The 25244-nt window shown below is 43.1% G+C and overlaps 1 protein-coding gene across 1 annotated transcript in view; it reads left to right on the top strand.

Annotated features, from left to right (window-relative positions):
• STAT2 (signal transducer and activator of transcription 2) overlaps positions 1 to 25244 on the top strand; it is a 140425-nt gene that overhangs the window by 111731 nt on the left and 3450 nt on the right. The window contains exons 18-22 of the mRNA XM_069758444.1: positions 122 to 171; positions 5433 to 5527; positions 13730 to 13869; positions 14024 to 14212; positions 15031 to 15085. Of these exons, the coding sequence (XP_069614545.1) occupies positions 122 to 171; positions 5433 to 5527; positions 13730 to 13869; positions 14024 to 14212; positions 15031 to 15085 (529 nt within the window). The remainder of the gene's footprint in view (positions 1 to 121; positions 172 to 5432; positions 5528 to 13729; positions 13870 to 14023; positions 14213 to 15030; positions 15086 to 25244) is intronic.

The following is a 25244-nucleotide window of genomic DNA, read 5'->3' as shown; positions in this document are numbered from 1 at the left end:
GTATTTATATGAAATATTTGAGGTGACAAGATTGTTCTACTTTTTTGGTCTTGTTTAAGTTACTTCTCTCACAGGTCAGTTAAACAGATCTTTAACAGATATTGTATTTTATTTTTGCAAGGGTCAGTACCAAATAAGGACAGTACAGTGCCGTGGAGTAACTTCTCAAAGGTAAAGAAAAAAACAAATGGGCTGAACTAAAAAAAAAAGTAGTGTGTGTGTGTGTATATATATATATATATATATATATATATATATATATATATATATATATATGTGTGTGTATGTAGAAAAAGAGGGATAGCACCAGAAAAAATACCTTAAAGCGTGCAAGCTTCCATGACCAGCATTCCAATGGCCTTTCAGACGGTAAACAAAAAGGGAAACCGCACAAAAAGATGTGAAAAAGAGGACTTTATTAATGCCCTGTGGCGTGGCAACTTTTCGGCTCATTGAGGCCGTCAACCAAACCCTGGGTATAGAGGACGAATCTACCTTGGCTTCGGGTCATAAGGTATCGTTCAAAAAGATGAAGTTGCCTCATAGGGTGTTTTCCACTCACCCTGAGTTTAAGGACTTAGTCCAATGTCACAGAGAGCGTCCGAACAGGCGTTTCTCGGGACAAAAGGCTCTAAATACAAGATACCCTTTCGCCCCTGAGCTGCATAAGAAGTGGGCAGAATCCCCGTCAGTAGATCCACTGGTTTCTCGGTTGGCTTCTAACACGCTATTATCCCTTCCCAACGGTTCCTCTATTAGGGATCTAACTGATCGGCTCATAGAAAGTTTGGCCCGTTCAGTCTTCGAGGCATCAGGTTCTGCCCTCTTTTGCGGCGACTTGGGTAGCCAAGGCCATGATATCTTGGTCAGAATCTTTAACTAAGGCTCTACAGGAGAGGGACCTTCCAAACGGAATTGACGGAGATGTCAAATCAGATAGCTCTAGCTGGGAGCTACCTGATCAATGCATCTTTGGATGCAGCGAATGGTGCGGCATTAGCTGCCGCGAATGCAATTGCCATTAGACGGGCTCTTTGGATGAGAACATGGCGGGCGGATTCTACCTTGAAAAAATCCCTTACAACTCTCCCATATCAAGGTGGTCGATTATTTGGGGAAAAACTGGATCAGCTCATTTCTGATACCACAGGGGGGAAAAAGCAATTTTCTCCCACAGCAAAAGATTAAACAACCCTTTCGTCGCCTGTTTCAGGCTCGTTTCAAATCCTTTCGTAACCCAGGTGGACCCCAGCGTCAAACCCCGCTGGCCCAGGTCGATCTAATCAGGACAGAGATCATCAGATCTCCGACAGAGCCAGACCGTTGGGAAGAATGCGGTTCCAGCTTCCAAGGTCAAGGGGACCAAGATACCATAGGTTTTCGGCCAAATGACTGGAGGCGGTCTGCGATCGTCACCGACAGAGTGGGTGGCCGTCTACTCTTGTTTCATCAGTCCTGGCTCACGGTGGTTCACGACAGGTGGGTAAGACAACTAGTGTCCTCAGGGTAGAAAATAGAGTTTCTCAGTTTACCCCCATTCCGGTTCTTTCCCTCCCGTCTTCCCAGTTCCGAATCCCAGGTACAAGTCCTGTTCTGAACTATAGAATCCCTTCAGCTCCACAGGGTCATCACGCCAGTCCCTAGGGAAGAGAGATTTCAGGGGTTTTATTCCAACCTGTTTACAGTTCCCAAAAAAGACGGATCTATAAGGCCCATTCTGGACCTGAAAAGTTTAAACCGGTTTTTCAACATTCGTCACTTTCGAATGGAATCTCTCCGGTCGGTCATTGCGGCAATAGAAAAGGGAGAATTCTTAGCTTCAATAGATATTCAAGATGCTTATCTTCATATTCCCTTCGCATCAAAAATTTCTACGTTTTGCCGTAGGCAGCCTACATTTTCAGTTCACAGCCTTACCTTTCGGGCTGGCCACCGCACCCAGGGTATTTACAAAGGTCATGGCAGCAGTGGTGCCCATCCTGCATTCCCGGGGCATACCCATCTTGCCATATCTAGACGACTTCCTTATCAAGGGGCCGTCTTTTCGAGCCTGCGAGGAAAATGTCAGCATTACTCTGGGTACTCTTTCTCGCTTAGGGTGGCTGGTGAATCTAAAGAAATCGTCCCTTGTACCATCTTGAAAAATCTCTTTTCTAGGGATGATCTTCAACACATCACAAGGGCTGACAATCCTACCCCGGGACAAGGTCCTGACCCTCTCACAAGAGGTGAGGGTCCTTCCCCGGCCAGTCTACCATACAATCCGATTCTGCATGAGGGTCTAAGGCTGGGTTCATATTGCGTTCTGCGCCTCCCTTAAACGGACTACGCAGCATAACGTGGTGTAACGTAGTCCGTTAACGCCGCCATTGAAAGCAATGTCGGACATATCACGCTAGCCATGTGCCGTCATTGAGTAACGGACCCTGAGACGCAGGCTGAGCTCTTCTTTCAGTGGTCACGCGTCCTCACTCGGAGCTTTCCACCGGACACATGTGCGGTATACACCTGTGACTCGTACTAAAGTGGGACCCCCACCTTCTGCTCATCGTATTTACAAAAAGACAGATGTCCCTTGAAAATGGCTAAATACGTTGAAACGTTGGGGAAATATTACAATGTCTATCATAAAATTTGCAGAATCCTTTTGAGTGGAATCCCACCATCGTATTTTTCCTGAAATAAAACAATATCCATTATTTAAGCAACTTTAGTGTGCAGGAGTTCTACTTATATGTGTTCTCATGTTGTCTTCAGCAGTAAACCGCTCCCCTGCCTTCCTTGGGGTGGTGAACTTCTGACAATTTGGACCAGCAGCATTGTCTAAACTGTACACTTTGCCATTCTGCAAGCAATAGCAGATTTCCATCTGCAGTGCCAGTATTGGAGGAGTGCAGGAACACTGTATCTGGCTACATCCAGCGGTTGTCCTACCTCAGAGCAGCGCTTAAAAGCTGTATAGCAAATAGCTTGTAAAAGCTGAGCTCCTCACCTAGAAGTCTGGCCACCACAGATTGGTATGATTGAACTCAAGGATGTTCTGGTTCGGCCGACCTCTGGTTCAAAGTTTGGTTCGATGTCCCATCTTTAACCCTGATCTTGACCCTGAACCCAATAGAATGGGGACCTGAACTTCGGTGCTTTAAAATGGTCATACTAATGGCTAATTGTTGCAAAAGGAAGCTACCGTAAATGGGGTAAGAGCAGGACAATTTCCCTGCAAACAAACATGGATAAGGAAATGACATAAAATATCATAGAATAACAAATAATAATCTTGGTACAAGTGGAGGAGGAGGTTGAAGGGGAGGTTTTTTTGAGGAGGCACTCAAATTAAACAAATGGCAAATAGAATTGAATACTGGCTGGGTGCGGCTGGTATAGTTGAGAGCCAAAGGAACTGACAAGTCCTGTGAGATCCATGTTTGGGTCATTTTAATGAATGTTAGCTTCCCCACATTGGTTGTGGACTGGCGAATGCTCCTGTCTGTGATCACACCCCCCTCCCGTTGACATGACAAGCTGTTCTCGGTGAGAGGTCTAATTGTTCTGGGTCCTCTGTAAGCCCCCCATACACGCTCCAGTGATTTCCCATGAGCTGCTTTGAGTGCTACCCTGCTGTGAACACTGTTGTTCTTCCTTCTCATCTTCCTCCTTCAAAACTATACCCTGGCTAGACAGATGTGTGCCTAGCTGCTGCTCATACAGTAAAGGCCCCGTCACACATAGCGACGCTACAGTGATCCCGACAACGATACGACCTGTCAGGGATCGTTGCTGCGTCGCTATGTGGTCGCTGGTGAGATGTCAAACTGTGAGATCTCCCCAACGACGCAGCAGCGATGCGGCGACCTGTAGCGACCTGTACAACGATATCACATGGCAGCTATTTCATGACGATTAACAGACCTCAATGAGGGACATCCTGTCATGAGGTCGTTGGTAAGGTGTCAAACACAGCGATGTGTGCTACCCAGCGGGACCTCAACGACCAAAAAAAGGTCCAGCCCATTCCGACACGACCAGGGATCTCACAGCAGGGGCCTGGTCGCTGCTACGTGTCACACATAGCGAGATCGCTACTGAGGTCGCTGTTGCGTCACAAAACTTGTGACTCAGCAGCGATCTCGCTAGCGATCTCGCTTTGTGTGACGGGGGCTTAACCCACCCTACGAGCCATGTCAACCACAGCCATGCCAACACTTGGCATGGCTATGATGGCTCTGGAAGTACCCACAGCCTAAAAGTGCCCGCCTCCCATAAAAGCAAAGTGATTCCCTCAACGGGTGATGTAAAAGTATTATATGGTGGTTGTTAGGGGGTTAAGACTAGCATGTGATCACCAATAATGTCTGAATTACTGCATGTATTTATTATTATTTATTATTATAGCGCCATTTATTCCATGGCGCTTTACATGTAAGGAGGGGTGTACATAATAAAACAAGTACAATAATCTTAAACAATGCAAGTCATAACTGGTACAGGAGGAGAGAGGACTCTGCCCGCGAGGGCTCACAATCTACAAATATTATGGTGACACTTTCTTGTACTCTTGGTAAATGATGGTACATGTAGTTTAAAAATGCATTTATCTCGGAAAGTATAGGGCAGCACGGTGGCTCAGTGGTTAGTACTGCAGCCTTGCAGCGATGGGGTCCTGGGTTCTAATCCCACCTTGGACAACATCTGCAAGGAGTTTTTATGTTCTCTCCGTGTTTGCGTGGGTTTCCTCCGGGTACTCCGGTTTCCTCCCACATTCCAAAGACATACTGATAGGGAATCTAGATTGTGAGCCCCATTGGGGACAGTGATGATAATGTGTGCAAAACTGTAAAGCGCTGCGGAATATGTTAGCGCTATATAAAAATAAAGATTATTATTATTAGCTGCAACTGGATGGTAGTCATCTGGCATTGATGCCCCATGTTGGCATTACAGATGGCTACAAGAATGGCTGATGCTGCATCAGTGCCAGGAAAGGAGTCTGTGAAGGGTAGTAAATGATGGCTGCTGTGTGCATGGGATGCAGCGGGATGGCACATGACAAGTGTATTAGGAGGAGAGTTCTGGGAATAGTTTAGTCTTGTGAACCCTTCATAATTAAAAACTTAATGTTTTTGCTAAAATATGCTTAGGCTATATGTCCACGATCCAGAACTAGCAGCGTTTTGGATGCAGCGTATTTTCGCTATATTCTGTTGAACACGGGTAAATCTGCATGTGTTCCCTGAATCATGTGGATTTGCCGCATTCCATACATTGTACTGCTGACATTTCTGTTGCGGATACTAGCATTTCCACATGAGAAATAGACATGCTGCCGTCCTGAAAGAGCTGTCGCATGTCAGTATGGGCGCCCCTGCCATACACAACGTGTAGTGGGTCCATAGGAGTTTACAAATCTTCTCGATTTACTTCTCACTTTGCAGGATCCTATGCCCAAAGTTTCCTTCACATTTTGGGAATGGTTTGATGCAATTTTGGCTCTTGTGAAATTACACCTGGAAAACATCTGGAATGATGGGTAAGTATTGTGAGAAGATCTAATCCTTCTTTTCGTTGCTGACAATCAGTAGTAATTGTAAAATAATTGTTCAAGTTTCAATTATTTGTCTTCTTCGCCCAAAATCAGGTAATGATTGGCATATACAGAGATGTGAACCATTGTTTTCTTCTATCGTCTGGCCTAAGTCCTGGTTTGTTCGCATGTGGCATGTTTTTTTTTATTTTTGTTGTTTTGGTTTTTTTTATTACTGCATTTTTTTTGGAAGAAAAGAAGTTGCATTTTACAGTACCATCAAAAGCTTTGGGATTTCCGAAATCTCATGCGCACACTGTTTTTATATTCTCCAGACTGAATTTGAGCACTGCAGCGTTTTTTAAATCTACAGCTTGTCAGTTTTTTTTTAGAAACTGTACAGCATTTTTCAACCCTAGAAAGCAATGAGAAAGTACAAAAACACTTCCAACAAAAATGCAACAACCAGGTTTTGCTGCTTTTTTGCCCATTTCTCTGCTGCATTTTGGTGAATAAAACTTAACTTTATAAAACATTTGGTGTGGACAAATGACACATGTAATCCACCCCACCCCCCAATAAAAATAATAATTTAATAATAATAATTTTTATTTCTATAGAGCCAACATATTCTGCAGCACTTTACATTTTAGAGGAGACTTGAAAAGACAATAAAAGACATTACAGAATAGCAATAATCACATAAACAACAGATACCAAGAGGAGTGAGGGCGCAAACTTAGTCTATAAGGAAATAGGGGAGACATAAAAGGTGGATGGTAACAATTACTTTCCTTGTTCGGACCAGCCATAATGTAATGTTATCGGGTGTTCATGTAAGGCTACTTTCACACTTGCGACGTGTGGCGTCCGTCACAATGCGTCATTTTGGGAAAAACCGCATCCTGCAAATGTGCCCACAGGACGAGTTTTTTTCCCATAGACTTGCATTGCCGACGGAGTGCGACGTATGGCCATACGTCGCGTCCGTCGGGCACTGGATGTGTCGTGTTTTAGCGGCCCGTCATCACGAAAAAACGTTCAAGGGAACGTTTTTTCGTACGTCGGGTCCACCATTTCCTACTGTTCATGCACGGCCGGAACGCTGCCCCCTCCTCCCCAGGACTTTACAATGGGCAGCAGATGCGTTGAAAAACTGCATCCACTGCCTTTTTCGGTAGGTCGCGCCGACCGACCCGTAACGACGGAAGTGTGAAAGAAGCCTAATGCTGCTTGAACCGGTTATCAGCCTTTGTATGTAACAGTACAGACACAGAAGGCTATTAAATACATAAAGCGTGTGAGAACATGATACAAGGATGCTGGTTATGGTGAAAATTTTGAATGGGCAACAGCGGGATAGTTAAATGTGTTGAGGAGATAGGTCAGTCTGAAGAAATGCTTTTTTAGGGCACGCTTAAACTGTGAGTATTGGGGATTAATCGAATTATCCTGGGTAGTGCATTCCAAAGAATAGGCGCAGCATGTGAGAATTCTTGAAGATAGGAGTGGGAGGTTCTGATTAGTGAGGATGTTAAACTCATGTCATTAGCAGAACGGAGGGCACGGGGAGGGTGGTAGACTGAGACCAGGGAGGAGTTGTATGGTGGTGCTGAACCTTGGAGCACTTTATGGGTGAGAGTGATATATTGATATTGAATTCTCGAGTGGATGGGTAACCAGTGCAATGACTGGCACAAGGTAGAGGCATCGGTGTAATGGTTGATGAGGAATATGATGCACCATTAGCTGCTTTTTATACACAGCGTTTTTACTGTTGATGACGGAAGGTTTTTGCTGCAGAAGAAAAGCGCTATAAAAACACCATGTGTGAACATAGTCTTACTGTATTGGGAAAATCGAGGTTTTAGGACTGTCATGGTTCTTACCACGCTAAGTAGATGAAAATGCCATTCTGATTACCTGCTGTCACCACTAGAGAGAGCTTACCGCATACAGATTTTACATTAAACTTAAAGGGGTTGTTAACTACCCTGACAACCCCTTCTCAATCACGATTTCCTCCATGTAAAATAATAACAGCCTATAATCTCCTCCAGTGCCATTCCATGCCAGGGTTTGCTTGACGTTATGATGTCACATGAGCCCTGCAGCCAGTCAGCAGCTGCTTCACTCTCACTTCCTTGGACAAAACTGTAATCTGGAAGAAGTGAGAGTTGCTTCTCTGACTTCCTCCGGATGTCAGTTTTATTTATAGGAAGTGATAGTGCAGCGGCTGTAGGATTCGCGCAACATAATAATGTCATGCGAGTCCCGGTGACCAGGCGCCGATATCGCTAGAACATTATCCACACTAGCGGTGCATATAGGCTGTTATTATGTTACATGGGGGAAATGCAATGATCGAGAAATTGTTGGTAGCATACAGTTAGTTCAGATACTCCTTCTGGTGGTGGAACCATGCAACAGGAATATTTTTTTAACTGTAAAGGTTATTTTGAGGCATTCTAAACTATGTTTATAACAGGGTTCCGAGATCACATAATTTAGTACAGACCTATTAGAATGATTAGAGTAACCGGTTATTTAAAGGGGTTCTCTGATAATGTGATATAAATGGCCACTGCACATTTTTCAAGCTGCATCCCGCTCTCTTCACGTGTCAGGATGTGTTGCCACCTGAAGAGCCACAGCTAGAGACGTGTGTTTTGACTGTCAGAGGAGCAGCATTGTCATCTGATCTGCTCACTAGAGATGGGCGGGTCCAGTGGGTTCAGCCGAACAGTTAAAAAAAAAAAAAAAAAAAGTTTGGTTTGGGTACAAGAACAGTACCTGAACTCAGACCCCATTCACTTGAATGGGGGGGGGGGGGGGTGGAGGGTACAGGGGGGGCGAACATCCAGTGTTTGCCACGTGGCAAACACTGCCTCTGATCGGCTGTAAAATCATTACCGCTGGTCAGAGAGCCGAGATTTCCACTGGCGACTGCTGATGGGATGATTACTCCCATCAGCCTAAGCCTGCTGCCGCTAATAACAGCGAGAGCAGATGCGGCTGATGGAAGTATACAATAATTAAAAAATAAAGTAAATTTCATCGGTTCCCCTGTATTTTTGATAACCAGCCAGGCAAAACTGACAGCTGTGAGTTACAACCATCCACTGTGAACTTGAGCAAGGATTGGTTATCAAGAATAGAAGGCTCCCCACGCTGTTTTTGTTTTTAAATATTTAAATTAATTGTCAAAAATAGGAAGGGGACCCCACGCTGTTTTACAACCAGTCAAGGTAAAGCAAGCAGCTGCTGGGGGCTTGTATTCTCAGGTTGGTAAGGGGCCTTGGATATTGGCCCTCCTCAGCCTAAAAATAGCAGCCCGCAGCCATTCAGAAAAGGCACATCTATTAGATGCACCAATTCTGGTGCTTTGTCCGGCTCTTCCCACTCTTCTCCATTACTAATCATATAGTTGTATTGTAAATAAACACACAGCCAGAAAAAAGTCTTTTATTTTAAATTTTTAAAAAACACACTTTTACTTTAAAAAAAAAAAAAAGTTATACTCACGTAACCCCCATTCCATTGAAGCCATCGTCTCCTGTAAAATAAAAAACAACCAAATCCCTCAGCTGTTCGACGTTATATCCAACACCTTAATCCAGATAAAATGGCTTTCAACCTCTACAGTGCCAAGATGCGACCATCCAGGCTGAGAACCACTGAGGAATGAGCTGCTGCCGGTGGTCACATCAAGGTTACCGTGGGTCACTGAGGCTGTGTTCCCAGCTGGGTCCCTGAACTGTGGTGACCACCGTGAGATCACCGCTAGCGCAGTAAGAAAATCTCACGGTGCAAGAAACAATAAGGAACAGGGTGCACCACAAAATATCATTGAATATTGGACACCATAAATGTCAGGGTGCTGCAGGACGCATGGAAAAAGGAGGCTATGAACAAAAAGGAAATAGGCCGATGCATATAATTTGTGCACACCTGTGATGCAAAATACAAAAGACTGTTGTCACCAAAGCACAAACATTGTTAAAAACATTTAAAATATAACAACAACTGCCCCATCTCTGAACGAGCTGATATCTGTGTAACAATACAACAAGATGCTACAGTATAAAGTACCCAACGTGTAGACTGCCATATATGCATACAAAACAGCCAGCAGGAAAAGACAAATAACAATACAGAAAAATAACGATATGGGTGGCCTTGCTTTTGTAGCCCTTGGCTATCTTATAGGATGTTTGCCAGGTGGTCATTCATTTGTGGGGACGCCCATTTACGGTCTAATATTTCTTTGCCTGGCTAGTCCTATACACCTCGTATAGTTTGCCTTTATACTGACCAGTAAGATAATATCGGTTATGTGTATTTATTTCCGTATCCTTATTTTTCTGTATTGTTGTTTGTCTTTTCCTGCTGGCTGTTTTGTATACTTATATATTACACTCTACACGTTGGGTACTTTATACTGTAGCATCTTGTATGTTTACACAGATATCAGCTCGTTCAGAGATGGGGGTGTTGTTGTATTTTAAGGCTGTGTGCACACATAGCAGATTTTTCGTGTTTTTTTTCGCGGTTTTTCGTTATAAAAACGCTATAAAACCGTGAAAAAAAACCGCTCACATTAAGCATCCTATTTAATAGAATGCAATCCGCATTTTTTGTGCACATGCTGCATTTTTTTCCTGAGCGGATTCGCATTCCAGAAAAAAACGCAGCATGTTCATTAAATTTGCGGAATCGCGGGGATTCCGCACACCTAGAAATGCATTGATCTGCTTACTTCCCGCATGGGGCTATGCCCACCATGCGGGAAGTAAGAAGATCATGTGCGGTTGGTACCCCGAGTGGTGGAGAGGAGACTCTCCTCGACGGACTGGGCACCATATAATTGTTAAAAAAAAAGAATTAAAATAAAAAATCGTGATATACTCACCTTCTGATGGCCCCCGGAGTCTTCCTGCCCCTCAGCGCTGCACGCGGCCGCTTCCGTTCCTGTAGATGGTGTGTGAAGGACCTGCGATGACGTCGCGGTCACATGACCGCGATGACGTCGCGGTCACATGACCGCGATGACGTCGTGGTGACGTCGTGGTCACATGACCGCGATGACGTCACGTGACCGCGACGTCATCGAAGGTCCTGCACACACACCATCTATAGGAACGGAAGCCGCTGAGGAGATCGGCTGTTTGCGGTAGGTGAGTATAACCATTTTTTATTTTTTTTATTATTTTTAACATTCTATCTTTTACTATTGATGCGGCATAGGCAGCATCAATAGTAAAAAGTTGGTCACACCTGTCAAACACTATTTGACAAGTGTGACCAACCTGTCAATCAGTTTTCCAAGCGATGCTACAGATCGCTTGGAAAACGCTAGCATTCTGCAAGCTAATTATGCTTGCAAAACGCTAGTTTTCTGCGGGAATATGCATGCCATTTCCGCATGAGATATACCCACGGCAGGAGGCGCAGAAATTTCCGCGGCAATTCTGCAACGTGTGCACTTAGCCTAAATGTTTTTATGCATAGTTGTGCTTTGACAATAAAAAGTAGACTTTTTGTATTTTGCATCTCAACTGTGCACAAATTATATGCATCGGCCTTTTTCCTTTTTGTTCAAAATCTCGCAGGGCAGCGGTGTTCGAGGTGCTGAACCCGAACAGGAACAGACTTCACCCATCTACACTGCTGCCTAAGCTGTGGATCAGGAGTTGTTCTTAGCCGAGTGAGTAGATCACGATGCTGCTCCTTGGACAGTGGTCACACTTCTTGAGCAGTGCTTCTTCAATTGGCATCTCATCCTGACACATGACTAGAACAAGTTGCAGCTTGAAATATGTACACCTGTCATTTTTATCACATTCCTGGTGAGCCCCTTTAAAACAATATTATATAAATGTGAAAGAGAATTCTACTGAAAAGATCAAATAAATGCCAAAATCTTAATTAATCAACTAAAACCATAATGTAAATATACAATACAAAAACACCATGCACATGATATCAACAGTAATTTCCAATAAAATCATGGGGAAAAAGAGCAAAATTGTTGTGTCTGTTATGCAAATGTGTACCCACAATGGGATAAAACAGTCTGAGATATGTATATAATATTTACAGACTGTGTCATACAGTATCATCATGTATAAATAAATCACATGGGTTGATAAGGCAAGAAAAAATAAAATAAAGAATATATATATTGAGGAAAAAAAATTATCTTGAATTAAAGTAAGTGAGCTGTCTGGCACAAGTAAGCCACTTGCATAGATGACTTAGGTAGGCTATACATTAAGCGAAAACATTGTTATTTCACCATACCATATCCACATATATCCTAGACATATATATGTCCTGGATGAAGCATTTGAATGCGAAACGCGCGTCGGATGTGGTGGGTCCCTGGACATGATACTCTATGAGGTAATTATCTCATGTACATCGGCTTTACTTGTTGTATTGGATATATATGTGGCTATGGTATGGTGAAGCAGCAATGTTTTCTCTTAACGTTTAGCCTATAGTGATGAGTGAACATGGCTTGGATAATGTGGTATCCAAGTATCTTGGTTCCCCACATGTGTTGTGGCTATCTAACAGCCTCGAATCATGCAGCTGCAGGGAATCGAACATATTAATCGAGCACGTCCAAGATGCACGGATAACACCCGAGCATCCCCGGATAACATGTTACCCGAGTACTTTCGCTCCCCACGAATAGCCTACCTTAGACATCTATACGAGTGGCTTAAGGTACCTTCACACTAAACGATATCGCTAGCGATCCGTGACGTTGCAGCGTCCTCGCTAGCGATATCGTTCAGTTTGACACGCAGCAGCGATCAGAATCCTGCTGTGATGTCGTTGGTCGGGGCTAGAAGGCCAGAACTTTATTTGGTCGCTGGCTCTCCCGCTGACATCGCTGAATCGGCGTGTGTGACACCGATTCAGCGATGTCTTCGCTGGTAACCAGGGTAAACATCGGGTTACTAAGCGCAGGGCCACGCTTAGTAACCCGATGTTTACCCTGGTTGCCATCCTAAAAGTAAAAAAAAACAAACGCTTCATACTTACCTTCCGCTGTCTGTCCCCGGCGCTGTGCTTTCCTGCACTCACTGTGAGCACAGCGGCCGGAAAGCAGAGCAGTGACGTCACCGCTCTGCTTTCCGGCCGCTGTGCTCACAGCCAGTACAGAGAAGCAGAGCGCCGAGGACAGACAGCGGAAGGTAAGTATGAAGCGTTTGTTTTTTTTACTTTCAGGATGGTAACCAGGGTAAACATCGGGTTACTAAGCGCGGCCCTGCGCTTAGTAACCCGATGTTTACCCTGGTTACCGGCATCGTTGGTCGCTGGAGAGCTGTCTGTGTGACAGCTCTCCAGCGACCAAACAGCGACGCTGCAGCGATCCTGATCGTTGTCTGGATCGCTGCAGCGTCGTTTAGTGTGAAGGTACCTTTACTTGTGCCTGACAGCTCACTTACTTTAATTCAAGAGATTTCATTATTTTCCCTCAAAATATATTTTTATTTTTTCTTGCCTCGCCAACCCATGTGATTTATTTATGCATGATGATGATACATACGACACAGTCTGAGATATGTATATATCCTTTTTTTTATATTGTTTATAGACTGTTTTTTCCCTATGTGGGTACACATTTGCAATAGACACAAGTGATATATATTGTATTTGACTATGTTTTGCTCCTTTTCCTCCTAATTTTATAGGAAATTACTGCTGATATCATGTACATGGTGTTTTTGTATTTACTGGTAATATACTTCTATGTCCACGTATACTCACCAATTGCGTCATCTGTGGTTTTGTTCTATCTGAAATGTGTATTTACATTATGGTTTTTAATTGATTATTTAATAAAGCTATTGGTATTTATTTGGCCTTTAGCAGAGTTTTCTTCTTTGGTATGTTTTTTTTATATATATTGCATTGCCTATTTAATAGGATATTTAATATAGACAATATACTTGTTCATCATAAGTAGATTCTCGGTTACATTGTTGGCATTGTTGACCCTGGATCTCATACTGGCAAAAGGCATAAACCACTGGCGTGAAGTTCAAGCTGGTTGTTATAGGAGGTGTCTGTACCCACATGGCATGGCAGCCGTTTTTAATCTTATGGCTGATTGGTGCATCTTACCCACTTGGTGACCTCAGATGACACCATGGTTCTTTGCTCAGTTTTGCTTTTCTCTCGTTGCGACAGCTATGTGATGGGATTTGTGAGTCGGAGCACAGAGGATGCTCTTCTGAGGACCATGCAGCAGGGTACTTTTCTTCTCCGCTTTAGCGAAAGTGAACGCGATGGAGGAATTACATGTTCCTGGGTGGATCATCAGCCTGATGGTATGCTGTACTAATATACAGAAATCCTAGTGTAAGCAAGGGTTTGTGAACATTGTTAGACATACATTTATATTTAATGTCTAGGGGAAAAAAATGTTGCAATCGAATATGAAGAAAAATTGGGCCAAAAAATGAATAAAATGTCTTCTCACAGGAACCTACACTATCCGATCAGTGGAGCCTTACAGAAAAAAAGAATTAAATCACATCCCCCTTACAGAGATCATCCGGAACTACCAACTTTTAGCAGAGGAAAACATCCCAGAGAACCCACTGAAATACCTGTATCCCGCTATCCCTAAGGATGAGGCTTTTGGAAAGTATTACGAGCAGAACAGTGAAGGTGAATGGAGTGCTCGGAACGTGGGCAGTCATCTGTATTAAACTGTTTCTTTTTTTTAACAGGAAGAGGAAGTGTGACTGAAAATCTAATGCTGAGATAATGATTGCACCATTTTATAGCTATGATAGTAGTGAAGCTAGGCTGTTACAGGATTAACTAGAACTGTATGAAAACTTATATAATAGCTAAGATCTACTGCTCGACCATCTTAAGCCCCCATACACATTCGATAGCTGACCGCCAAATGATTGTTCGGCTGAATACGATCTCTCTTGAGTCACCTATACACTAACAAGTGGCTGTGGGCTCCTGTGTTTGAGAGCCGCTGTCAGACTCCTTTGGTAAGGGTTTATTTCCAGGGTATACCACGGTATCAGACGCTGAAATCCAGCAGATGGGATCCTTTTTCTCCTTCGACATCATGTGCTTGCAGAAAGTCGCTAAGCTCTCATAAACATTAGACTGACGGCCAATCCTGATGATATTTCGGCGGGTTTGTACAACTTTAGTCTAATTTTTATATAGGTTGATTGGCAGTTTCACTCGTCCATACAATGGAGAGTCAATTTATCCAGTTGTTGTTCGCTAATATCCACAGACGATGAGTTTGAAAATTGGCAAATTAATTTTCCCAACCCATTTTTGCAAATTCAAAAAAACTTGGAGCCATTACTCATCTGTTGTTGTGTTGTTGGAGAGTAGACACATGTCCATGAAATGGACACCGGAGTAACTAGATCTTCGTTATGTATGGTTTGACAATTATCTTTAATAATCTTTACTTGTATTTGTGTATTTTTTTTTTTTTTTTTTTACAGTAAACATGGAATACCAAAAGTACTTGAAGCGCAAATTGATTGTGGTTTCAGAAAGGTGAGAAATGAGAATAATTACCAGTAAATCTTTCATTTCTCATTGATAGATAAAGTACTCTATTTGCATTCTGTTTGGATATTCGTATAAATAGACCATTTTTTTTACTTTAAAGGGGTAATCCAGTCAAAAATAACATATGACTATTAAATAAGAAATTATATACATTTCTAATATTGTTCAAGTCAGGGCCGGCGTCAGCACCCGGGCAAGTGCCGGGGCCCTGAGCAGGCAGGGGGCCCATTCGCCGTCGGGGACATTGACGAGCTATAGTGCCGGCCCCCGCGAGTGGACCCCCTGCCTGCTCTGGGCCCTGGCACTCGGTTCCAGTGCTGCAGCGTCTTCCATCCTCTGACTGTGACGTTCAGGTCTGAGGGCGCGATGACTTCACCAGTGCGCGCCCTCTGTCTGAGCAGTCGTAGCACAGAGAGCAGGAAGACGCTGACGGTGAGGAGTCCAGAGCAGAGCAGCGTCAAGCAACGAGAGGTGAGTATTTCATTTTTTTTTTTTTTTTTTAAATATTCGGAGCAATATATGGAGACCATCAGAAGGGGCCCATATATGGAGCATTATATGGGGCTAATTCTATATGGAGTATCTTATGGAGCCAATAATATAAGGAGCATCTTATGAAGCCAATTCTATAGGGAGCATTATATGGGGCCAATTCAATATGGAGCAGTATATGGGGCCAATAATATATGAAGCATCTTATGGGACTAATTATATATGGAGCATTTTACAGTTATATGAAAAAGTTTGGGCACCCCTATTAATCTTAAGTTTAATGTTTTATAAAAATTGTTTTTTTTGCATCAGCTATTTCAGTTTCAAATATATAATAACTGTTGGACACAGTAATGTTTCTGCCTTGAAATGAGGTTTATTGTACTAACAGAAAATGTGCAATCTGCATTCAAACAAAATTTGACAGGTGCATAAGTATGGGCATCCTTATCATTTTCTTGTTTTAAATACTCCTACCTACTTTTTACTGACTTACTAAAGCACTTTTTTTTGTTTTCTAACCTCATTGAGCTTTGAACTTCATAGCCAGGTGTATGCAATCATGAGAAAAGCTACTTAAAGTGGCCACTTGCAAGTTGTTCTCCTGTTTGAATCTCCTCTGAAGAGTGGCATCATGGGCTCCTCAAAACAACTGTCTAATGATCTGAAAACAAAGATTATTCAACATAGTTGTTTAGGGGAAGGATACAAAAAGCTGTCTCAGAGATTTAACCTGTCAATTTCCACTGTGAGGAACATAGTAAGGAAATGGAAGAACACAGGTACAGTTCTTGTTAAGGCCAGAAAGTGGCAGGCCAAGAAAAACATCAGAAAGGCAGAGAAGAAGAATGGTGAGATCAGTCAAGGACAATCCTCAGACCACCTCCAGAGAGCTGCAGCATCAACTTGCTGCAGATGGTGTCACTGTGCATCAGTCAACTATACAACGCACTTTGCACAAGGAGAAGCTGTATGGGAGAATGATGGGAAAGAAGCCATTTCTGCAAGCACGCCACAAACAGTCGGCTGAGGTATGCAAAAGCACATTTGGAGAAGCCAATTTCTTTTTGGAAGAAGGTCCTGTGGACTGATGAAATCAAGATTGAGTTGTTTGGTCATACAAAAAGGCGTTATACATGGTGGCCAAAAAACACAGCATTCCAAGAAAAACACTTGCTACCCACAGTAAAATTTGGTGGAAGTTCTATCATGCTTTGGGGCTGTGTGGCCAATGCCGGCATCGGGAATCTTGTTAAAGTTGAGGGACGCATGTATTCCTCTCATTATCAGCTGATTCTTGACAATAATGTTCATGAATCAGTGACAAAGTTGAAGTTACACAGGGGATGGATCTTTCAGCAAGACAATGATCCAAAACACCGCTCCAAATCTACTCAGGCATTCATGCAGAGGAACAATTATACTGTTCTGGAATGGCCATCCCAGTCCCCAGACCTGAATATCATTGAACATCTGTGGGATCATTTGAAGAGGGCTGTCCATGCCCGACGACCATCAAACTTAACTGAACTGGAATTGTTTTGTAAAGAGGAATGGTCAAAAATACCTTCATCCAGGATCCAGGAACTCATTAAAAGCTACAGGAAGCGACTAGAGGCTGTCATTTTTGCAAAAGGAGGATCTACTAAATATTAATGTCACTTTTCTGGTGGGGTGCCCATACTTATGCACCTGTCAAATTTTGTTTGAATGCAGATTGCACATTTTCTGTCAGTACAATAAACCTCATTTCAAGGCAGAAACATTACTGTGTCCAACAGTTATTAGATATATGAAACTGAAATAGCTGTTGCAAGAAAAACAATTTTTATAAAACATTAAGCTTAAGATTAATAGGGGTGCCCAAACTTTTTCATATAACTGTATATGGCCAATTACATATGGAGCATTATATGGGGCCCATTATACATGGAGCATCTTCTGGGGCCAATTATTTTTGGAGCATTATATGGGGCCCATTCTGTATGGAGCAATATATGGGACTCAGTATACTGTATGGGGCCAATCATATACTGTATGGAGCATTATATGAGGCCGATTATATATGGAGCAATAGATGGGGTCCATCATATACTGTATGGAGAATTATATGTGGCTCACTATACTGTATGGAGCATTATATGGGGTCAATTCCGTATGGAGCAATATATGCAGCTCATTCTGTATGGAGTACTCTGTGGTGCCCATTATACTGTATAGAGCATTATATGAGGCTCATTATTCTGTATGGAGCATAATATTGGGCTCATTATTCTGTTTGGAGCAATATATGGGGCTCATTCTGTATAGAGGACTATGTGGTGCCAATTATACTGTATGGAGCACTATATGGTGCCATTATACTGTATGGGGCAATATATGGGGCTCATTATTCTGTTTGGAGCAATATATGGGGCTCATTATTCTGTATAGAGGACTATACTGTCCAGTTTCTGAGCTAATGTAGAATGCACAATAGATATCACTCATGTAATGTAAGAAGTAAGTGAAATCTTTGGCACTGTACTATACCTATATTTCTCTGCCGTATCCGTACATTATGAATTGTGGTATGTGTTAAAGGGGCCCACCAGGATTCTTTCGCCCAGGGCCCACGAAAACCTGGAGCCGGCCCTGGTTCAAGTACACCTTGTGCCCTGATTCTTTGTAGCTGTAACATAGCTGTAACAATTAGCTGTAGAATTCACTTATATGCCCCTAAACTGTTTTTTCTGCACTTCCCCTCCGTACATTCCATTACAAGCAGATGCCTATTTTTGCGTAATCTGTCAGATTGGTTTCTGCTAAAAATCTTTTTGTTGCCCCCAAAAGAATGGCTCGATGCATCTTGTCCGGGACCCAAAAAGCTCAATCACTATGTGAAGTTTCAGCATATTTGGATGAAGCCCCTCAGGACAGTCATTGCATCTCCAGAACAGGGGTAGTTTGTCATTCATAACCATAAGGTTGAATATCTCCAAATGGGAATATATCAGACTCTCATGCTTTTTACTTTTCGCTTGTTGTCATGCCCAACTGCTATCAATTTGTGACTCTCCCTTTTGGTCTGATGACTGCTATACAGATTATCGCGAAAGACTTGCCCGCTTGTCATAGCCATTATTTTTGGGGTTTTTAAAATTCAATTTTTATTTTAGGATTATGACATTTTCAAAGCAGAATGTAAACCAGAAAACCTGTTAACCGATATGTACTCTAAAGGAGATGTCCACTACTAGGACAACCCCTTCTTAAACTAAATGTTCGGCCCTGGAAAAATAATAAAGTTTTATACTCCCCTCCCAAACCGGTTCTGTTCCAGTGAGTCAGCGCTCACGGTCCCGGGTGGAATGACACGATGTCCGGCGCCCAATCAGCGCTGGCGTCACTGTCTCCGCCTTCAGACAAACTGTGTGTGTGTGCATAGAGTGACTGCAGACTTGTACCCTAAGGCGGGATAATAACAAAAGCGTAATTAAATGGTGCAAAGGGCGATGTTCTCCAGCACTAAAGTAGGTAGTTAAAATTTAGCCTTTAATTATATAGGATAAAAAATTTGAATGTGTACATATGAAAAAAGCCATAGTGCTTATGCGTTTCAGTTAGAAACATCCTCAGTCCTACCTAGAAAAGAATTTGTAAGCACTGCGTTATTTGCCTAGGCCACCTCTGATAGACTGCAGTAGTGGCCTGTAATCTAGCCAATGAGCAGTAAGCTATATAATTATAAATTTCTCCATACTTGATAATGTAGATAATTTTTTTTATAACAAGTAAATTGCAATGTTGCTTTTTTTTACAAGCTGTATAATAAACACACCAGCGCTAAATCACAAGAACAATACCCTTAGCTGCTGGAATCAAAGACAGGTGGACGTCAGACCTGAATCAAAGGTATTCAAAAAATTCAACAAAACGTGAGAGGGGGCAATCTAATACAGGTCATGTCCAGGATTGAATCCAAATGGATTTTCACCTTGGACTCCCTTGCACCAAAGGGCCTCAATAATGGGTTAGAACTATATGCCTTTAATTAGGCACACGGACACATATGGGTACCTTTTATTCATTTTTATGCTCCTTTATTAGTGTCATTTTTTACTATTTTACCATTTTTACTTGTCCAAAAAACTAAATTGTTTTTAACCATTTAATCATTAAATATTGTTTTTAGTATTTATATAGTTACATTAGTATTTGCACCTATTTACCAGACATGTGTTGTAATTTCGACACAGTCGGTGTCTTTTCTCTACATGTACATATATTTTTCCCTTATATTTGCATACTCCTCTTATATGTACTTTCTAGATATAGTTCCATTATTCTCCACATCTGCCATTTGTTATTTGGCAATTACCCCCCTTTTTTTTAGGATATTTGCTGTTAATTTCTGCTCTGTTACACGTAGTACACTTCCAGCAACCACTGCCTCACTTTCCAGTCATACTAAGGGTTACCATTGTGAGGGTGTATTAGTTTTCCCATTTTACTGAGTAGATGGGCGGGGTCCCCTTGTGGTGATTGACAGAGGACTAGTTTATAATCTTCGGAGTTAATGGGGCGGGTAACCCTGACGAAGAAGGACGCTGCTCCTTCGAAACGCGTTGGTACAACCTTGTCCCAGTGCCGCTCCGTAGTTTCCCAGCTGTGACGTCACACACTCAGTTCTCTGTCGGCCATCTTTCTTTGCGCTCGTATCCAGGGACGCCACCGGCCGGGGCTTTCCCTGGCTCTGCGTAGCCTTCTGCTGCACCCTGCGCGGTGTGCCTCCACGCTTGCTGACCCACCGCTTCTTCTACTCACCCGACGCTGGACACTCCATCTGACAGCTCTACATTCAACTTCGCATCTGGCACCGCAGTGTCCGGACCCCGGCTGCATACCTTCATATCCACGTGGTATACCCGCAGCCTCCCATACACACAAACACGGACCACAGGTACGTCTATTACCCATCCTGATGGGACCATTTTAATAGCACTGCTCCTATATCAGCATATACCAGCTGTCCTGTTCCATTTTGATTTTGTGTCGCGATTTCATTGTCATGGGTATTCATTGATTTTAGGTATCCACGGCTTCCGAGGGTTTATGTTTTTCCACCATATGCCTTCATAGCTGTTATTTAGTCAATTTTAACTCTATCCCTTACGCGCGGTCTCTATCTGTGCTTGCCATTTTTTTTACAAGCACTGTTCAATTTTTAAAATTTATTGTGAGAATAACCTTTTTAGAGGACTATGATCCAACCCTGTCATTTTATGTTGCTTTTGGACATCAGTCAAGGACACTGCATAGCCCAGGAAGAGACAACAATTGTTCCCATCAAGTGTTAGCTTCCTAGAGGCAGGGCATATATCCATAGTCTTATTTATATTACAAATTGTCCATATATATATACATATGTACGGAATATTACATCTGAGTGATCGGCCACGCACACGGGGGGTGTGCAGGCGATCGCCACCGGGTGTCATCTGATTCTGACAGCTGACACCCAGCACTAGGTGCCAGGTGCGGTCACAGACTGCTTTCACCACTTTAACCCCCGAAATGCTGCGATCAAGCACTGCAGCATTCCGGAAGCCGGCACAGTGCCGACAGCCCCTCTGCCTTTGGATCGAGACCCCACGGTGTGACGCGGGGTCCCGATTTTTGCCATGGTGACCCAGTGTAGTCCGGGTCACTAGAGTGAGGAAGCTCAGCTGACTGGGAACGGAGCTTAGTGACCGGAGGTAAACTCTGACGTCATTCCCGGTCACTGATGCTGCATTCCCCCAGCAGATTATTTATTTAAATAATTTAAAAAAAAAAAAAAAACACTGTGGGACCCCTCTATTGATAACAAGCCTTGCTGAAGCTGACAACTGAGGGTTGCAGCCCCCAGCTGTGAGTTTTGCCTGGCTGGTTATAAAAAATACAGGGGAACCCACATGTTTTTTGTTTCATTTATTTATAGTGTAGGCCTGCTGTCTCTTTTATCACTTAAATGTAACTCATCAGTCTCCGCTGCTCGCAACGATCGCCGGCAGAGCAGGTGAGAATGATGAAAGCCATGTTCAGCACCCTGCGAAGGGGAACAGCGCTTACTGTAACACTTCTTCCCCAGCGTCGATGCATGTCACACAGATGACATCCATGTGTGTTATGCGTATGCACGTGTGTGGGACAAATTCTTGTGCCATTTTTACCCACCTTTTGTGTGAAAATGTAAAATCTTTGGGTAAAAACAAAATTTTGGTGGTAAAAATGTAGTTACTTTGTCTTCACTGCCCAATGGTATAAAATTCTGTGACACACCCATGATGTCAATATGATCACTGCACCGCTAGATGAATTCATTGAGAGGAGTAGTTTGTAAAATGGGGTCATTTATGGGGTGTTTAGCTGTTCTGGCACCTCATGGGCTCTCCCAGTTGATTATGTCACCTGCAAACCATAACAGTAAAATCTGGCGCTCCTTGCCTTCTGAGCTTTGCACTGTGCCTAAAAAATATTTCCCAATTACATGTAGGGTATTGGAACACTCAGGAAAAATTGGACCTCAGTTTGTTGTAAAAAAAAAATTCCTATTAGCCCTTAGAAAAATTAAAAAATTGGGGCTAAAACAATATTTCTCCTTTGCCTCATTGGGGGACACAGACCCTGAGACTAGATGCTTTCACGCCTCTCGAATGTGGCTACATGGGCAGCGCTGTCAGCAGCAAATACCATTACACTCAGAAGGACTTTATAGCTCAGAGAATGGAAGCGTACTCTGCGTTCAAAAAGCCTTTGACCTCACTCCCTTACCAGGGTGATCGGTTATTCAGTGAGAAGTCGGGAGCGTTCCCCACGCAGGAACAAAGAATTGCATGTTTCCTATAGACCCAACCAGCAGTGGATGAGTTGACCAGGACGGTCCAACAGGCTTTCAGAGGGTAGTCTCTGAGCTCCTTCCTCATTGTAGGGAGATCCTGTCTCCCGGTTCAACGGTTATTAGTGACTACTGATGCCAATCCTCTTCTCCTGATCATTGTTCTGGGGATCCGAACGGTATGGCTAATTCTACAGCACTGCCTTCTGTCGGGTCACCCCATCCGAATTCAATTGGATAATGCCACTGCTGTGCCATACGTCAATCATCTAGCACGTACCCACGGTCAGGCGTCATGGTCAAGGTACCTCACATTCTCTGATGGGCCGAGATCTATCATTCAGGTGATCTCGGCACTACACATCCCAGGAGTAGAACTCTGCCGCATCCGAGAGGTGTGAAAGCAGCTAGTCTCACAGTCTGTGTCCCCCAATGAAAGGCTCGGAGAAAAGGATTTTACGGTGAGTACACAAAAATCCCTATTTTAGTGGTATAAATGTAATTTATTCTTTCTTCACCGCTCAGTGGTATAAAATTCTGTGAGGCACATGTGGTGTTAATATGATCACTGCACCCCTAGATGAATTCACTGGGGAGTGTAGTTTGTAAAATGAGTTCACATCTAGGGAGTTTCTGAGCTTTGCACTGTGCCTCAAAACTAGTATTCCCCTACATATGGGGTATCGGCGTACTCAAGAAAAATAGCACAACAACTTTTGGGGTCCAATTTCTCCTGTTACCCTTGATCAAATAAAAAAAATGGGGCATAAAGATCATTTTTGTGGGAAAAAATGATTTTTTTATTTTTACGGCTTTACGTTATAAACTTTTGTGAAGCACTTGAGGATTCAAAGTGCTCACCACACAGCTAGATAAGTTCCTTGGGGGTCTAGTTTCCAAAACCATGTCACTTGTGGGGGGTTTCCACTGTTTAGGCTCATCAGGGGCTCTCCCAACGCGACATGGCATCCGATCTCAATTCCAGCCAATTCTGCATTTAAAAGTCAAACGACGCTCCTTCCCTTCCAAGCTCTGCCATGCGCCCAATCAGTGGTTTACCCCCACATATGGGGTATCGGCGTGCTCAGGACAAATTGCACAATAAGTTTTGGTGTCCAATTTGTCCTGTTACCCTTGGTAAAATAAAAAAAAATTACATCTGGAGTAAAAAAATTTTTGTGAAAAAAAGTTAAATGTTCATTTTTTTTTATAAACATTCCAAAAATTCCTGTGAAGCACCTGAAGGGTTTTATATACGTTTTAAGTGTGGTTTTGAGCACCTTAAGGGTGCAGTTTTTAGAATGGTGTCACTTTTGGGTATTTTCCATCATATAGACCCTTCAAAGTGACTTCAAATGTGATGTGGTCCCTAAAAAAAAATAATGGTGTTGTGAAAATGAGAAATCGCTGTTTAACTTTTAACCCGTATAACTTCCTAACAAAAAAAACTTTCCAAAATTGTGCTGATGTAAAGTACACATGTGGGAAATGTTACTTATTAAGTATTTTGTGTGACATATCTCTGTGATTTAAGGGCATGAAAATTCAAATTTTAGGAAAATTGCTAATTTTTTGCCAAATTTCCCTTTTTTTCACAAATAAACGCAAGTCATATCAAATACATTTTTACCACTATCATGAAGTACAATATGTCACAAGAAAATATTGTCAGAATCACCGGGATCCATTGAAGCGTTCCAGAGTTATTACCTCATAAAGGGACAGTGGTCAGTAGGGTTGAGCGACCTTTACTTTTATAGGATCGGGTCGGGTTTCACGAAACCCGACTTTTTCAAAAGTCGGGTCGAGTGAAATCGGCCGATCCTATAAAAAAGTCGGGGTCGGCCGAAACTCGAAACCCAATGCAGTGCATTGGGTTTCCATGGTTCCCAGGGTCTGAAGGAGCGGAAACTCTCCTTCAGGCCCTGCGATCCATATTTTAGTGTAAAATAAAGAATTAAAATAAAAAATATTGCAATACTTACCCTCTGACGCGCCCTGGTACTAACCGGGAACCTTCCTTCCTTAGAATCGGCCTTCCAGGACCTTGCGGTGACGTCGCGGCTTGTGACCGCTCGCGCGACCAATCACAAGCCGCGACGTCACCGCGACGTCACCGAAGGTCCTGGAAGGGCTGATTCTTAGGAAGGAAGGCTGCCGGAAAGAAGCAGGGCGCGTCCGAGGGTGAGTATATTCCTATTCGGTATATACTCACCCTCGGACGCGCCCTGCTTCTTTCCGGCAGCCTTCCTTCCTAAGAATCAGCCCTTCCAGGACCTTCGGTGACGTCGCGGCTTGTGATTGGTCGCGCGAGCGGTCACATGGGCGGCCGCGCGGCCAATCACAAGCCGCTACGTCACCGCAAGGTCCTGGAAGGCTGATTCTAAGGAAGGAAGGTTCCCGGTTAGTACCAGGGCGCGTCAGAGGGTAAGTATTGCGATATTTTTTATTTTAATTCTTTATTTTACACTTAAATCTGAATTCCGATACCAATTCCCGATATCTTAAACATATCGGGAATCGGTATCGGAATTCCAATTCTAGATTCAAAAGATCGCCGACTTCATGGCCACACTGGGGTCGGGTCGGGTTTCATGAAACCCGACCTTGCCAAAAGTCGGCGACTTTTGAATATTTTCGACCCGTTTCGCTCAACCCTAGTGGTCAGAATTGTAAAAATTGGCCCTGTCATTAACATGCAAACCACCCTCGCGGGTTAAGGAACAAAACAATTGAAGTAACTAATCAATAAATTTAAAACCTAGCGTTTATTAGCTTATAAATAGTTACATT

This window comes from Ranitomeya imitator, chromosome 3 (assembly GCF_032444005.1).
Source record: "Ranitomeya imitator isolate aRanImi1 chromosome 3, aRanImi1.pri, whole genome shotgun sequence".
Lineage (NCBI taxonomy): Eukaryota > Metazoa > Chordata > Amphibia > Anura > Dendrobatidae > Ranitomeya > Ranitomeya imitator.
This window is presented reverse-complemented; position numbering and strand designations above follow the sequence as displayed.